The sequence below is a fragment of the Melozone crissalis genome, unplaced genomic scaffold (assembly GCF_028551555.1).
Source record: "Melozone crissalis strain CALT ecotype California unplaced genomic scaffold, PUWL_Pcris_2 ptg000013l_1, whole genome shotgun sequence".
NCBI classification, from domain to species: domain Eukaryota; kingdom Metazoa; phylum Chordata; class Aves; order Passeriformes; family Passerellidae; genus Melozone; species Melozone crissalis.
The window spans coordinates 11,742,825-11,758,825 of record NW_026535791.1 but is presented as its reverse complement, the minus strand read 5'-3'; the positions used below and the strand labels follow the sequence as shown (position 1 = coordinate 11,758,825).

General features: G+C 40.8%; 2 protein-coding genes across 4 annotated transcripts in view; both read right to left on the bottom strand.

Annotated features, from left to right (window-relative positions):
• NEK3 (NIMA related kinase 3) overlaps window positions 1-4,838 on the bottom strand; it is a 72,054-nt gene extending 67,216 nt beyond the window's left edge. For 2 of the 3 annotated variants that reach the window (XR_008482865.1, XM_054272204.1), the window contains exons 1-7: window positions 4,711-4,838; window positions 3,269-3,485; window positions 2,370-2,463; window positions 2,036-2,133; window positions 900-983; window positions 214-281; window positions 9-95 (exon numbers count right to left, since the gene is read on the bottom strand). Coding sequence is in view for 2 of the 3 variants with exons in the window: in XM_054272204.1 (XP_054128179.1) it covers window positions 9-95; window positions 214-281; window positions 900-983; window positions 2,036-2,133; window positions 2,370-2,463; window positions 3,269-3,385 (548 nt within the window). In the remaining variant the exon portion in view is untranslated. The remainder of the gene's footprint in view (window positions 1-8; window positions 96-213; window positions 282-899; window positions 984-2,035; window positions 2,134-2,369; window positions 2,464-3,268; window positions 3,486-4,710) is intronic. The other variant, XM_054272205.1, reaches the window with a different exon arrangement.
• Window positions 4,839-5,575: 737 nt separating this feature from the next.
• CKAP2 (cytoskeleton associated protein 2) lies at window positions 5,576-15,865 on the bottom strand. The gene is made up of 9 exons (XM_054271820.1): window positions 15,789-15,865; window positions 14,141-14,228; window positions 13,298-13,373; window positions 10,795-11,615; window positions 9,643-9,808; window positions 8,954-9,121; window positions 8,365-8,437; window positions 7,265-7,646; window positions 5,576-6,413 (listed from the first exon to the last, which is right to left on the bottom strand). Exons 1-9 carry the CDS (start codon window positions 15,847-15,849, stop codon window positions 6,176-6,178), a joined length of 2,073 nt encoding a protein of 690 aa, XP_054127795.1. The 5' UTR covers window positions 15,850-15,865; the 3' UTR covers window positions 5,576-6,175.
• Window positions 15,866-16,001: the final 136 nt, after the last annotated feature.

Here is a 16,001-nt window from a genome sequence, read left to right as displayed (position 1 = left end):
ACCAGTACCTTTTGTTGTTGTATGGCAGACTTTCCCATATTTCTGGAGGTACATAATAGGGAGTTCCCACATAGGTGCAAGCGTATGACATTGGACTATGAAACGACAAAGAGGAAATGCCAGGTGAGAAGCAATGATTTATGAACTCTGTACTGTTTGTCAATGGTAAAATAAAGCTTGACACCACTGAGATCAGTTGGGATGTCCACTTACTGTGCAAGAAGGCGTGCAGATCCAAAATCTCCCAACTTGACTTTTCCACTTTGAGTGAGGAAGACATTCTGCATTTCAAGAGCAAAGATTAACATACTTAAATATTCTTCTATGAATCATCTCTGCAGTTTGGATATCCGGAAAATACAGCAATACCCACTTCTGATATTTTGTCTCTATATTTCTTTTTACTTGCTTCTCCTAATACTTCTACCAAAACAGAAAGGTTTTGTGGGCCTAAGGCCTCAGCATCAGTAGCAGAGGAAGAATTGAACTTAGAATTGTCTTAATCTCTGCGCTATACTCAAACCAAGGGTCCACTTTCTTCTGAATTTCCCTCTTTCTGACAAGGAAGAGCGAAAAAGAAAAAATTGTGAAGCAAGATATTTGCAAACTGCATAATCCATACACTTTTTTATAGTTTTGTAATTCTTTTAAGTTATATGCAGTGTCACAAGCAATTGGTGCTATCAGCAGTGAGGATATGAAGGATACAGCTATACTGAGATGATGTTTACATCCACAGTATTACATCACCCCATGCACTCAACAATTTCATTTATATTATATACTTAGGCCTAAATAAAAACCACAGAACTTAGCAGTCACGGGAAATTACAAAAGAGAGGGTTTAACTTTTGCATGCAGGAGAGTTTATTAATGGCAACAAAACTTGCTCTGTTCACCTTGGATTTTATATCCCTGTGCAGCACACGTTTATCATGGATGTGCTTCACAGCCAGGCACATCTGCACAAACCAGTGAAGGATCTGAAAAAGAGTAGCTAAGAGTTCTAACACCTCAATGCTCAATATAATGAATACTTTACTAATAGATTTAAAAAATTAAATTTAAATTTTAAATTTAAAAAGCATATTCAGAACATTTGGGTGTAAAAAGTAACTCCAGCATAACAGCCTCCAACCAGCACAACAGACTGAGTTCTTTAAAACAGATTATATTTTAACATTGCAGAAGGAATGTTTATTACCTGTGTCCAAAAAGCTCTAATAATACATAGCAATAATAAAGCTGGGAATCGCTACCTGGAGCTTTAGCTCATGGTCACTTTAAAACAAGTTAACTAAAGTTACAGAGTAAATTGGCAAATAGATAAAAACCCCAAAGCACCAAATAACAAACAAAACCAAAACTCACATGGAAATAATGTACTGTTTCTAAAAGGAAATGTGCTCCTTTCTAAGTACAAACGAAAACTCTTAAAGGTCATAGAAAATATAAATGTTCAATTAGTTGAGGTTTCTGGTCCTTTCATTTTGATGAAGGTGATGCTCCTAACTGTAGCAGGAAGTAGCTTCTATTCACTACAATGCCCCTTTGAACCCTCTCCTATGTAATTTTATAGCTTCTCTGGTAAAAAGAGTTAACACATACTGAATGGTTTAAACTAAATGGTTTAATTGCTACTTAAAAAGCAGGCATTTATTCTCCTGGTTAGCTTTATTATCTTACCAGAGTAGTTTGCTCACTTCCCGTTGGCAGTGCTCTTACTATGCTTTAAATTCTACCTGAACTGTTGTGTAAAATTCCTACTTAAACTTAATTGCATACAAACCTGACTGGTTTTCAAACAATGTGAACAATTTTCAGATACATGCAGCATTTTTTTTTATTCATTTCAGTCCAATTCTTGTCCTGATCTGCTGGAAACTATAAAAGAATTAATTCCCCAATTCTATCTGTAAGTGACTTAGTTTCATCAAGATGTTAGCATATTTCTAATGTGGTTTATGCAGCAGCCTACTGTTTACATGGAAAAGGATTCCCAGCCTCCTTGGTTCATAACAATGCCTTTTCTTACCATGTCTTCAGGGAACAAATTTCCTCCTTGGTGTTTAATCTTTTGCATTAGATCTCCATCATCACAATATTCCATCACTATATACAGATGTCCATCAGCTAAATTTTTGGCAATTTAAGAAAAATTAGTATTTTCATTAGCAGGATATGTATTGATTATTTACTACATGTAATACTTTTTACTGGAAAGCTCTAACTACATGCTATGTGTTATGTTACAATAAATATGCATTTTGTTTATAATACACACTATAAACAAAAAAAGAAAGTAATCTCAATCCCTGAGGAGTATGCAACTTCAAACAAATGAAGGAATTTAAATTTTTTATACTTACCTTCAAATGATTCTTTAAAGGCAACAATATTTGGATGTTTCATTTTAGCCAAAAGAACAGCTTCCTTCCTAGAATTCTCTACACCAGATGAAGACTGAAAATATAAACACACTTACTATAAATTTCACACTAACAAATGTTCAAGTATACACATAAAGTGACTCACTTTCCAAAGCAAAACATTTTAAAGAATTGATATTCAGTTATTTAAAGTCATTTAGAAAGTTTAAAAGCCCCATCTTTTTAATCTATGGTATATTACTAGCTGAAGACTTCTTCAGGTTTTTTGGGCATGTGGTATTTTGTTGGGTTTTTTAAAATTGGAGAGAATCTTTTCCTTTTTCAATTAATGACCTTTTCTATTTTAAAAGAGCAGAACTATATAACAAAGCAGCACACACTGACTTTGAAACAGCTGATAGTCTGCATGAACTCAATATAAGGCCAAGTGCCCAGGTCTTGCTGAGCTTTGGCCTCAGAAAGCCAGTGCCTCCCATTTTGCGACTTTTAGCTTAGCTGAGTGCAGAGAATGTAACCCAAATATGATTACCAGCAGTAATACAACACTAATTTCCTCATTAGACATTGAAGATGAAATTTGCATTTTAGCAAAATCAATGGCAATTGAGCCAAGGGCATCAGTGCGAACAGGGATTTCATTCTAAGCACCTTCCTACCTGCTACACTTCCCAAAATCCCAACATCTAACCATGTACTTCATTTAGTACCAACAACATCAGCTCAAGATGTAGTTATACAGTAACCATACCACACACCTGTCTAATACACAAAACTCTCAGAAAAACTGTTCAGTGTTTCAAAAACACACCCAGAATTAGGATTTTTTAAATTTTATCTTTTTTAAGTGGTGGGTGAAGCCATGTTTGTGTCACACTTACCACTGGAAGTCTTATTTCCTTCATTACATACTTTTGGTCATTGATTCTACGATGAACTAGGAGAGCTCTGCCAAAGGATCCCTCTCCTAGTACTTTCAACACGTTGTATCCTTCCATTCTTTATAAATTCAGTTCCAACACTTTTCTTCATTCACAGGATTATCTTCTAAACTTTGTCAGTACCTTAACACTTTTTAAATTTTTCTCTTAATATAACCTGCATGAAAAAAGACCCAAACAAAATACCAAGAAGGGGTGATAAATGTGGGTATCTAACTGTCCAGCATTACTATGAAACAACTTCCCTGCACAGTTACCTTGATTTTACTGAAGATGAGGCCTCCAGAAAGTCAAATTTGAAACATTATAGCGCTATTTCTGCATTTTTTAATTTAAAATGCTCAATCTCTTCAAAAATATCAGTTATAGACTTACAACTTTGCATCTCCTTTTTGTTACCAGCACTCCTGCAGGTTGTTTCATAACACTAAAGAAAACTCACAGGCATATTATTAGAAACAAGCTTAAATCTTCCAGTGACAATTCTCACCTAAAACAGCATAAACAAGATCAAACTGGTAAAAGCTACTGTGCAAAGACTTCAAGAACTGGCAGTTATAGAATAAAATATTTTAGTTGCAAGGAACTTACAATGGTCATCTTGTGGAACTGCCTGACCACTCCAGGTGTGAGCAAAAGTTGAACTAGCATGACAGTGGCATCATGACAATGTTTCCTGAACACTAAGAGGTTTAGGGCATTGACCACCTCTCTAAGAATTCTGTTCCAATGTTCAACAACCCTCTCAGTAAAAAGATGCTTCCTAACGTCTAGTGTAAACCTTCCCTCGTGCACTTCTGAAATGTTCCCAGTTGTCCTGTCACTATGTTTAGACTACATCAGGGGATCACAGAATCAATGAGGTTGGAAAAGACCTCTGAGACCATTAAGTCCAGCCCATGACCCAACACCATGTCAACTAGACCACGGCACTGAGTGCCACATCCAGTTAAACACCTCCAGGAGGGATGGTGGCTCTACCACACACCCGAGCAGCCCATGCCAATGTCTAACCACCTCTGCTTCTGGGAAGAGAACCTTCCTGATATCCAACCTGCAAGTCCCATGGCACAACGTGAGGCTATGTCCTGTCCTCCAATACTGAGCTTTATCCCAGCCTTCCTGAGAGCGCCCACAGCTGCTGAAACTCGCACACGATCCCCTTTCCAGCTACAAACACATCTCCTGCAGGATGTCTCATGCAGCAGGGGGTTGTTATCCTTTTTTCAAAACCTTGGTGCTTTTAAGTCATCCTCTGTGCACGGCGTGCACACACGGTGTTCAAAGGGGTTGATGAGCTCTCTGCTTCCTCCGGCTCCTTTACGCTGAAGAGGAGGAGCCCAAGCCCGCCCCAAGCCCTTCAAGGCGCGCTGGGGACTCACCTCAGCGGGCCGGGCAGAGACCTGCGGGAAGGCCCCGGCTCTCCGCCGCCGCTCGCCCCGGCCTGCCCGCGCCCGCCTGGGGCGGGGGCTGGGCAAGGAGGAGGGCGGCAGCGCTGGCTCCGAGGCCGGGGAAGGAGGGCGGTGCTGGTCCAAGGCTGGGGAAGGAGGAGGGCGGCGCTGGCTCCGAGGCTGGGAAAGGAGGGCGGTGCTGGCTCCGGGGCCGGGCGGCAGCGCTGGCCCCGCCCGGCCCTCTTGGCGGCCTTGGCACTGCTGCGCTGCTGAAGGGGCGCGGAGACGGAAACATGGGAAGTACGGCAGTGTTGTGCTTTGACCCCTCACTCTTAAGAACAGACTAAATAGCTTTAATCTTTAAATAAAGAACAAATGTTGTACTGCACTAAATATTTAGCTGATTTGCACTAGGTTCTGTATTACTGCACAGAATAGCATGTTTGTATCCTCACGGGAGTCCCCGCTTGTAGCACACGGCCTTTCCCTCCCCCAAAGGGCTCCGGTGGTGCTGGTTTGCCCCAGGTTTACTCCTCCTCGGCCCCTGCTCACCGGCAGCCCCAGGGGCTGTGGTCCCCTTCCTCCACTCGCCATGCCCCCGGCTTTAAAAGTCTCCCACCAGGAGGGACCTGGGCTCTCCTTTTTCCACCTAGGGGGTCACCTGGAAATGAATTTAGGACTTTGCCCCCACGTGGAGAAGACCAGTTCTTGTCTTTTGCCTTTTGTCCTGTGTAAGATTGTGTGGGCTGGGGTACATAGCGAGCCAGATTGGACCCAAACAGCCCACACCAGGCATCCATTCTTATAAACAAACACAACTAAAGTGTTGAGTTTAATAAGTATAGCATAGTACAGATTAATACAAACCAACATAAAAATTGTCACATAGTAGGTAGTGTATCAGATCTCATCTAGGATTACTTGATAATGAACAAATCTCAGTAATTGAAGAGATTAAACTGTTTTATTGAAGCAATCCTAAAACTAGATACAACAGTTTAAATTCAGCACACACCTTATTAGCTGGCTTCAGTTTTCAAAGCTAAATCTTGTCAGAGTAGGCACTGTAGTACTGGAACACCTACATTGTTTTCTTAAACTAAAAGATTGCACGTTTCTAAGGAATTTATAGGAATTACAGCAAGTAAACAGTAGGTATTAGCAATGTACTACCATGAGCTACTAACATGAAGCATTATACCTACCTAGTCCTTAACTGAAAATTTAATGAAACATAGTCCACATAAAGACAACAGTGCTTAGTCTAGTACTTAACCCAGGACAGATTTGTTAAAATTTTGAAAAGGCAGAAACTTAAAAGTTTATTTAGTGACACAGGCAGTCCATAAAAATTTTAGACAGCTCCTTTCCTCAAAGCTACATAAAACAAAGTACCCTTCAACTCTCCCTAAAAAATATCAAATCTTTAACCCCCCCTGTAGCAATAGCACTACTTTTACTCTTCTATTTCAGCACTTGTTTCTTGGAGGGCATTGCTCTGTTTGTGAATAAACACAGTGGCTTTTGATTCCAAGTCTCCCAGCTGCTCAAGTGAAGAGACACATGGATCTTGATCTTTAACAGCATCAGGCAGCTTGCACATCTTCTCGCGAATGCGCTGAGAATATCGCAAAGGAGTTATGAGTTTCAGATCTTTAGAACTGCAGTCATTTGCCTCAGGATGCGTCTTCACACTTAGGAAAAGAACACAACAAACCAAAAACATAAACATAAGTCATGCCATCATACAAGTTACCTCTGCAGCAATGAGAAAAAACAGCAAGTCATGATTCTGTTCAACTCTTTCCCATTCCCATGGCTAAAGGAAACAGGTCCCTTTCCATTCATTCAGTTAAAACCAGATAAGAAACTCTTTTCTTAGGCAAATATTTTAACCCAGAAAACTTCCTGAAAAGAGTTCCCAAAAAAAGATTCTTTCCTATTCCATCAGGGGAAACTGTTCTTCCTGCTGCAAGGGACAGTGGACAGCTGCCAGGACTCCAGCTCCATCAGATGTTAAAGCTGAGCACAACTTCCTTAAGTCTACTGTCTTAGAAAAAAATTTATGGGGAAAAAAAAAAAAAAAGCATTAGTTGGTTTGTATTGAGGTTACTACCCAGGTTTTGGCCTCAAGATACAATTAAAGTTATCTTTACATGCCAGTTACATCTTGTTCACTGATTCTGTGTTATGACATGTAACCTTATCTACATTTGAAAAGGGGAGAAATGGAGACATCTTTCTCTTTACCTAGCTCCGTATAGAACTGCTACTGCCATGTTGGCAGTGGAAGGGAATCCTAAATCTGGAATTTACATCTCTGTCACAAAAGTCTGGTTAATCTGTAGTGAACCATTCAAGAAGCAAAACAGTTTGGGTAAATAGAGAAGCTTACTTTGAAATACTTCCTTCTGAAGGAAGCAATCCTAAAAATGTGGTTCTTGAGAGCTTTTAACTAAATAGTCATAAATGCAGTGCCTGTTTTAACAGGACTCAGTAACTGCAGACACTACAGCCTTTCCATGGTTACCTGAAGCAATCTTACCTTTCCAAATATGGTGTGGTAGGAGGGTTGCATCTCCTTGAATAAGATGTGTCATTCTCTTTCTCAGGAGAATTAATTGCTTGGGCTGTATTTTTTATGCCATCCTCCTTCTGTTCTCTTTCACATTTTCCTTTCTTTTTTGCCCGTTCTTTAGCCTTGTGCTTTTTATTCTTTTTTGGCAAGATCTCTCTTGGTTTTAAGTCTATATAATCATCTTTTTTGATAACATCACTGCTTGTCTCTGCCTTATTATCACTCTCTTCCTTTTGGTCATCATCTGGGCAGAGATCTTGGAAGGTTTCCTGAACTGGTTCTGCAGATGGATTTGGTTCCTTGCTGGCTTCCTCTACCTCACTTAAATGAGCTTCTATCATGGTTCCCCCTGAAAATGCAACATTGAAGAGAGTACATCTGCAATTAGTTACAACTAAAGAGAATGTTTTTAGAGAAATAACTTTTATTCTTATGTAGAACGCTAAGATTTCAGGTAAGTGTGCATTGAAGTCTGAGCCACAACAATTTAAGTTGCTGATAATTTTAGCCACCTTTACAAATCTGCAACCTGAAAGCTCAGGCTAAGTACACATCCTGAGAAGTCATCCTCTTGAAGTGCAGCAGGTCTCAACAAGTATTTCAGCCAGTTTCTGAGTTCAGATACTTGTCAGATTATGTTATATGCAAAGGAAATATTTATGGCTACTTTGCTTCCAAAATTAGAATATTTACAACCTTTAATTGACACTATGCCATAAACACAACCAGGCTTCGGATAGTGAAGGAGTTTGAGTCAGAGGCACTGATTTTTAGCTCACAAGAGTATTTTTATTTACTCTTTGATTATCAGGCTGAAATAGCTGGATGACACAGCTTTTATAAATTTTAATTAACAAGCCTGAATACAGGAGCATTTCCAATCATTTTAACATGCTCACTGTTGAAAAGGATTTGTTTAGCCAAGATTGTTTTCCAAGACAATTGAGTGTAAAATGATCCTGGAAAATTTTCCATTAATTAAAATTTTATATCAGTACAAATAGTTTAAACACCTTTTGTTGGCTATCAAATCATACATATAACTAGAACAGAGTACTCACACTTACCATTGTCAGAGTTAAAAAGACCTTCATTATTTTTGATTGTATCTACTAGTGTGTGTCGCAATTCCTCTCTGGGCTGAAAGAAAGTTGCACTGTTTTAGAAAAGTAATTCCAAAATTAATTATCATCTCAGCTTATTCAATTGGTATAATAGTTACAGGGAAAGTGAATCAGGCCACATGATTTTCATATTACAAATCCTTTCTTTAATGCTGTTCAGTGTGAAGTCAGAACACAAGTGAATCCTGTATTTTCAGTATTTGGTGTGCTAAAGATGTATTTGATGCCCTGAAATCTTGCTAATAGTAAAGCACAGAAATTGAGTCCATCAGTAGGTATAAAATTAAGTTCTATTTTAGGTTTCTAGTGGTACTAAGGTAATTTGATGATCCTAAACCATTCTTCTTCAAATTAGTACCTACAGTGGCTACAGAACAAACCAAATCCATTATTTTTATGGCCAGGTAAGTCATGAGGCTCTCCTCCTACTATAAAGGTATTTAATAAAATCAGAAGTAGTTGTATTTTACAGGCCATACTTTCATGTCTTTCTTTTAATTGTAAATCTCAATTTTTAAGAAAAGTTGCTTACCATTGCTCCTGCCAAAATGGCCTCCTCATAGACAGCAATAAGCTTTCCAAGTTGGCCCATCTGTTCAAGACGCATACAGCAGATCCAATATTTTGCAAGTTTTTTAACCCCAGGAATGCTGTGTATCAGATCCTCCAACATGGCACGTGCTTCGTCACCGTGATATCCCTAAAGTCAACACAAAAGTAGAGACTTCAATGCATTTGACACATTGAGGTGCTGTAGTTTCACTGCTTTTAAACTGGAATGAAAAGGGTTTTTTCCTTTGGCAGAATTGTTATTCACCTATTCTTCAAAATTAGAATTATTTTTACTGTATTGTAAGTGGAAGAGGTAATAAGATGTTCAAGCATCTTCAGAACTACTTGAAACAGACTTTTTCAGAGGTACAGACAAGTTCCTGCAAATGCAAACTTGTTTTAGGTTAATTCCTTCTATCTACTCTCATTACATCGTAGTTCAATTACTATTATTACCATTATTGCCTATACTTATTCAGTAGCTCAGTGAGTTAGTAAAGGTTAACTTCTTCAGCTGTTGGCAAAAGCTATGATATTGCTTAACTTGGGGAACAATTAGTCTCCTAATTGTTGTATTGTATCTGACTCACCTGGGTCTAACATGCCCAGAGGATTTTTGCGTTGACAGGACCTACATGATCAGAACTCATTAGGTAGAGGTCCAGTTACCTGTTCTGTCAAATGCAGGCATTCACTCAGAGTCTTGTTGACCTTTTCTGTATCAGCAGCAGAGAATTCTTGTTCTTCACTTTTAGGGTGGGGTCCCAGAATTGCACGTATAGGAGGTCGTCTCATCACTTTTCCTCTAGATGCCCTCCATTCTTCCAGGCGAGCTCTGCATTTAGGAATGTTATTAGCTGAAGTGACAGATGTTTTATCAGTTTTTTTACATTGACTAACACTAATTAGGGTAAGTCATGCCAAGATATACTTTCCAGGTAGTCTGAATCTTCTTTTAATCCCAAGAGGAATAAAGCTACCTTTTAGATCTGCATGGAAATGTCAGAACTACACATATCTACCAGGTTAAGGCACTTTATTGCTTCCTTTCCAGCTGCAACAAGAGACTTAGGTTACAGACCCTTGTTTTCAAAAGAAGGTGAAAAAAAGTTCTAAATTATTCATGTGTTACCCTCCCCACCCCATCCTACTTCAAAACAGAAAACTAGAAACTACTATCATAAGACAGTGTGGAGAAAAGCCCAAAACAACCCTATCACACAATTTATAGAATCTGAAACTGATGTCAAGTGTAATTCAGCTTTAATGTTTCATTTCAACCCCACCCCCTACACCATAAAATTTTAGTATATGTGACTTACTACAAGGATCTCTATATGAGGAATATTAAATAACTTAGACTGTGAATCATATTCCCACCCATTGTCTATGCTGCACTCATCAAACTGAAAAATGTAATTGACAAGTACTCTCCTTGAGTTTGTAAAGATGCTTCTGCCTGTATACATCCTGCCTCAGTCATTTTCTTTTTTTAAATCTGTGACATGCATGTGAAATTAATTTACAGGATTATCTGTCATCCTTAAGGCTGTCACAACACTTAGACTAAAAAACCAGCTCCAGCAACAACTATTTTTTAACTGTGCAGGAAAAGTTGTAAGCCTGGAAAGGTCCTGCAATCAAATCCTGATTTCTCAGTTTAAGCCTCAAATTTTAGTCTGCTGTCCTTGAGCAATCAAGTTCAAACACTTATTTCTCTGTTTTTCAGTCTATACAGCAACAAATAGATCAAACTAGATATTCCTGGGGAAAAAGGCCTGAATAACTTGCAAGAGTAAGCTACAACAGTAATTTAGTTACCTTCTCTCTTCTACTGACTCTTTTGGCAGAATAGATTTTCTCTTTTCATCCATTTTAGAATTGTGTCCTGATTTTGTACCAGGAGCAACAAAAGTTGATCTGGCTAGAGCTTCTGGTTGTGCATCTTTGCAAAAATCTGCGCATTTCTTCACACCTCGCACTTTGTGATCAGGATTGCTAGAAGGGGCCTTCAGTGGCTGTGGTCTCCTTCCACCAGCCACTTTTGGGACCATTACTTTCTTTGGTGCCACAGCAAATGTCAGCTGTTTCTTCAGACCAGACTGTGAGTTAGTAGCAGCTTTGTCAGATGGTTTGCTCTGAAATGGCAGGACACCACTTGGTTTTACAGATTTAGTGCTGTTTGCGACTTTGACGGTCTTCAGAACTGCATTACAGCTTTTCGTGGACAAAGAATTTGCTGCTTGTTTGGTGGCAGAAGGAAAAGGCTTCTTGTCTGGCAAAGAACTCTTTTCCCCCTCATCTTTTGCTGCTTTCCAGAAAGAATTTATCTTGGATGGGATAACTTTGCCACGATATCTGCCAAGAGCTGGTTTCTTTGGTACGCTGATACTTGCATTTTGTTTTTCTGCTGTCAAATGCCTCTCTTTAATTCTTTTGATTTCCAAGATGGCCTTGCTAAGTGATAGATGCTGAGATTTTATATCAATTACTTTATTCTGTGGAGCTTGATTTTCAAGATAACAGTTTGTCCCTGCTATGTAACTTGTGAGTGGGACTGTAGAAGAGTTTAAAGTAACATTTGTTTCTGAGTTTACACTTGATTGGTCCCATGACTCTTTATCAGCATTCTCTTTATTTTCCTGAAATCAAAAGCAAATTCATGGAAATGTTAGATGTATGTTCATGCTGCATGTTACTTGTTTCCAAAGAGTCTTCCAATGATTCGCAGGACTAAAGTGCTTAACCATAAATGCCAGTTTAAAGGTGCCTACAGAAGTAACGTATAACTATTGAGTAGATTATTTGTCAACTATTACTGCAGAATTCACATCAAAAATTGCTTAAATTCTGCCTTGGAAGTAAGAAAAAACCTCTTAAAGCAACTGGTGGCTTTAAACTGCCCAAATTACCTCCTTAGAAGAGTTATAAAGCAGAAACTTGCTTTAGGCTGTATATAATCAAGAGCAGTATCTCTGTTTCCATACCTCATCACTTAATGGCAGCACCATTCCTCCACTTAGTGTGAATAGTCTACTAGCAGAAGGTAGTGAGTAAAGTAGTAATTAGGACACAAGGAGATGTCAACAGAAGAGAACTTTTCTTACTATGGAGATGTAGGATGCTGCAACTTGAGAATGGTTACATCAGTTTTGCACAGCTTTACTGAAACTATCAGCTGTATGTTTTCAGCACAACCCCTTAGGAAAAGTGGAATCTAGGCTTTTCTTCCAAAAAAGTTGCTCTACAGCAACTAATTCAGCATTGTCCAAGCAGCAGCTTTTGCAAGAGTGAAATATCCAAAGGCAAGAAAAAAACCATGTGAATGACACACAAGTCTGCATGAGCAGACTTTAACGAAGATGCTCCTGACCTAAAAGAAAACTCATTTCCTGGTCTGTCATGGAAGCTTAGTAGTTAGATTTGATAGACTAGAGTTTGAGTGTGAGGACTGTTATTTCAGGAAATTATGTAGCTTAACTCAGCTTTAAATGATACAAGACATTTATACAGAAAGATATATGTATCTTCAGGAAATTTCTAAAAAAACACTTGTTCTCACTTCTGCAATTTTTCTCCTCAACATTCAGTTTTGAAGTTTTAAGTTTTTTATTTTTCTCCTCAAAGAACTCCACATCTCAAATCTTCTGAAACCCAACTTTAAACCGTTTAACATGAACACAGCTCTTATGTCTATTTTCTCCTCACCTTTCCCTGAGAATAGGTCTGGAGAATCCCTATTTTGCTATTTATAAGCAACACAACCATTTGCACCTTAATTCCAGGAAAGTGACATGAAATGGGACACAGAACATGTTCCCTTAAACTCTGAGTAGGTATTGGCATCTACTTCTGATTACCTTAGTTTTGCCAGCACACAACTGAAAAAACATACACACTCAACAGTTCGTTTTGTTAATGGTTTGGCTTTCTTTCCAGTGACAATAAACTTCTTTACTGGGACAGAAGACCTTACTCAGATTTTAAATGACTTCCCCAAAGACTCAAAATGTATCAAAAACCCCTCTGAGATTCTTAAGAAATATTGTTAAAATAAGCATTATTTCAGCAATAATGGCATCCTCTTTAACTCTCTCTCCCATTGGGCACAAACTGAACATCAATATAATCCATTTCCTACTGTAATATGGCAGCTTTCCAAAAAGCATATAATAAGCAGTGACTAAATAAAGTTCTAACAAACCATACCTCTGCACCTGCAAACTTCTCATGCTCTGGGAGTCATACAACATAGACTTAAGTGGAATGTTGTAGCCATAGAAACAGAGTGCCATCAGTATTTAAGTATCAGTCAAAAACTTACCATTTCTGGCTTGGGAGATGTTGAGAGCTGTAACTTCTCTTGCAGTTTACTGGTAGTTGCTCTCCTAGTTCTGCTACTGCTTAGAAAAAAAAAATACATCTTAAATCATGCAGCAAAGGGATGTATTTTAAGAGGATGTTCACATGTTTCAGTTGGTAGCCTGCAGAATGTACTCATACTGAAGCAATTCTGATTAGCTTCCACTATTCCTCCAGCAAAAACAAGTGGTTATGCAACCACTGATCAGAACCCAGGCTAGAAAATATCCTTCTTACATCATAAAGATTAGAATTTACTGCAAGTGCAATTTCTCATGTTTGAGAATGAGTACCAGTTTGTCTGGTCTGATCCATCTGCTACAGAAGGTCAATTTCTAAACGCTGCAGTTGAGAGGAAAGGGGAACTAGCACAAGAAGCTGAAGTTCAGCTACTGCAATCATGAGAGCCCAGGCTGTCTGGGACAAGTCTGAACAAGGACACATAGTTCCTACCACACTGACAGGTTCCAAAACCTTCAGTCAGGCACCAGAGCTGGCAGCAGACTACCCAGAAAGTTACAAAACCACCTAAAGCAGTATTGTCTCCTAGCAACTATGAAAAAATATATTACAACTCAGAAGAAAAACATCTCAGTTTAAAGTTACAAATCCAAGTTCTTCCTCAGGTGCTTTGTAATATGTTATATAAAAGACGTGGCACTACTGCATGTGGCTGAAAATGAACATTCTAGTTAGCAAGGGGTATCTTTGCATCAGAGGACATACAGAAGCCAGCTGAGATGAAAATGAAGGAACATTAGTGAATATGAACATAAGAGAATATAAGCCATAGCAGAAACACTACCTGATCGATGTCTGCTTTTCTTGAATGGTCACACCAGAAAAAGTCTTCTTTCTTGATAGATACTCCTCAACTTTCTGTCGTCTTTGTTCTAACAAATTTTAAGACAGACTTGTTACATTTTCAGCTAAAATATTAAGCTAAGCTTTCTTAGTCAAGAAGGAAATTGAGTTAGAAAAGCATCAAGACATTACAAAACATAGACACTACGGATTAAGAAAAAGCCTTAGTTTTCACATCTCAATGGCTTACACATTCTCACATTTCTTGAGAAAGGGAATATTCAAGGGATGGTTGAATGTAACTTCACAGCTGCACAAAATTGGCTGTTTTGCTGAATTAAGCTAAAAAGAAACACAATTTTGTAACATGAAGTCAGACTTGCTATCTCCTGTATGCCTGTCCAGTATTTCACATAGTTGGTTCAGCAAGCACACTTTTCATTTGTGGCAGTAGCAAGGATAGCACACATGAAAAGCATCATGCACGTGAACCCAACTGACCAGCTGTAAAATCGTTTACTTCTCTTCCACTGTCACTTGGACATCTGTGCAAATGCTGGACTACTGGGTGTGTTAATAGTATCAGCATGAAGTGATCCTGAAAAGGCTCTAAGAACAGCTGTCACTGTCCCTCCAGGGATGGCATCCCGACTCCACCATCTCCCGGAACAGGTCATTCCCATGCCTCATCACTCCTTCTGTCAAGAAATTCCTCCTAATGTCCAACCTAAACCTCCCCTGGCACAGCTTGAGACTGTCCTCTTGTGCTGTGTCACCGGGGAAAAGAGGCCGGTCCCCAGTCAGCTCCGCCCCGCTTTCAGGCAGTTGTAGAGAGGGATTAGGTTTCCCTTGAGCCTCCTTTTCTCCAAGCTAAACACCCCCAGCTCCCTCAGCCGCTCCTCACAGGCCTGGTACTCCAGAGCCCTTCCCCACCTCCCTGCCCTTCTCTGGGCAAAGATCCAGAAGGCGGTGTCCATCCCCTGCTTCTGAAGGAGATAGCACAGCTCGTACAGAAGCGCTGCCCTTGCCAGCAAGCTCGGCGTGCATCCCAGAGCTTCCCAGCACCTTCTGCTTCAAACACGGCTCTCACCGCCCTCGCACGAACAGCAAAGCCCCACCAAGGCGACTCGCCTGCTTCAACCTGCAGCATCCGAACCGGTCAGAAAGTAAATAAGCACAAGAGCGCCAGGGCTAGGTCGGCGCCGCGCTTGCGGCGTTCAAGAGGATGCGCTTAACGCCAGCGCGTCCCGTTTGTCATCAGGGAAGGTTCCCAGCCCAGGAGCTTACCTGGGGCAGGGGATAGGATGGGATGGGATGGGGTCCGTACCGGCCCCAGCCCTGCCAAAGGAGGGTGAAGTCTCGTACACCCACCCGCAAGCTGTAGGACCACAACAGCGAGCGCTACCACCAAGACCTGTCCTGTCTCCGACCTCGCCTGGAGCGCCTGCCCGGCCCTCCCACCGCCCGGAGAGACCGACCGGCTCCTCTGTCGCACCGGCTCTCCCGCACCCGCCGCAGCCACGCGCGAGTCTGCAACGGCGGTAACGCTCAGCCCCGCGCGGGGAAGCGAGCGAGCGGCCCGCGGCGAGGAGCAGCTGTGCCCCGCGGTGCCCGGGTGTCCCTGTCCCCGCCGGGTGTCCCAGCCTTACCGCGGAATGCAGGCTCGGACCTGCGGCTGGCCGGGAGCTGAGGAGCCGCACGCGCCGCCATAGCCACTACCGCGCAACGAGCGTTTGAATCGCCCGGTGCCGCCCCGATTGGCCCGGCCGCGGCGCTTGAACTGGCCAATGGCGGGCGGCGCCGCCCTGCCGCCGCTCCCCGGGGCAGAACATGGCGGCCGCTCCCCGCGCCGCCGCTAGAGG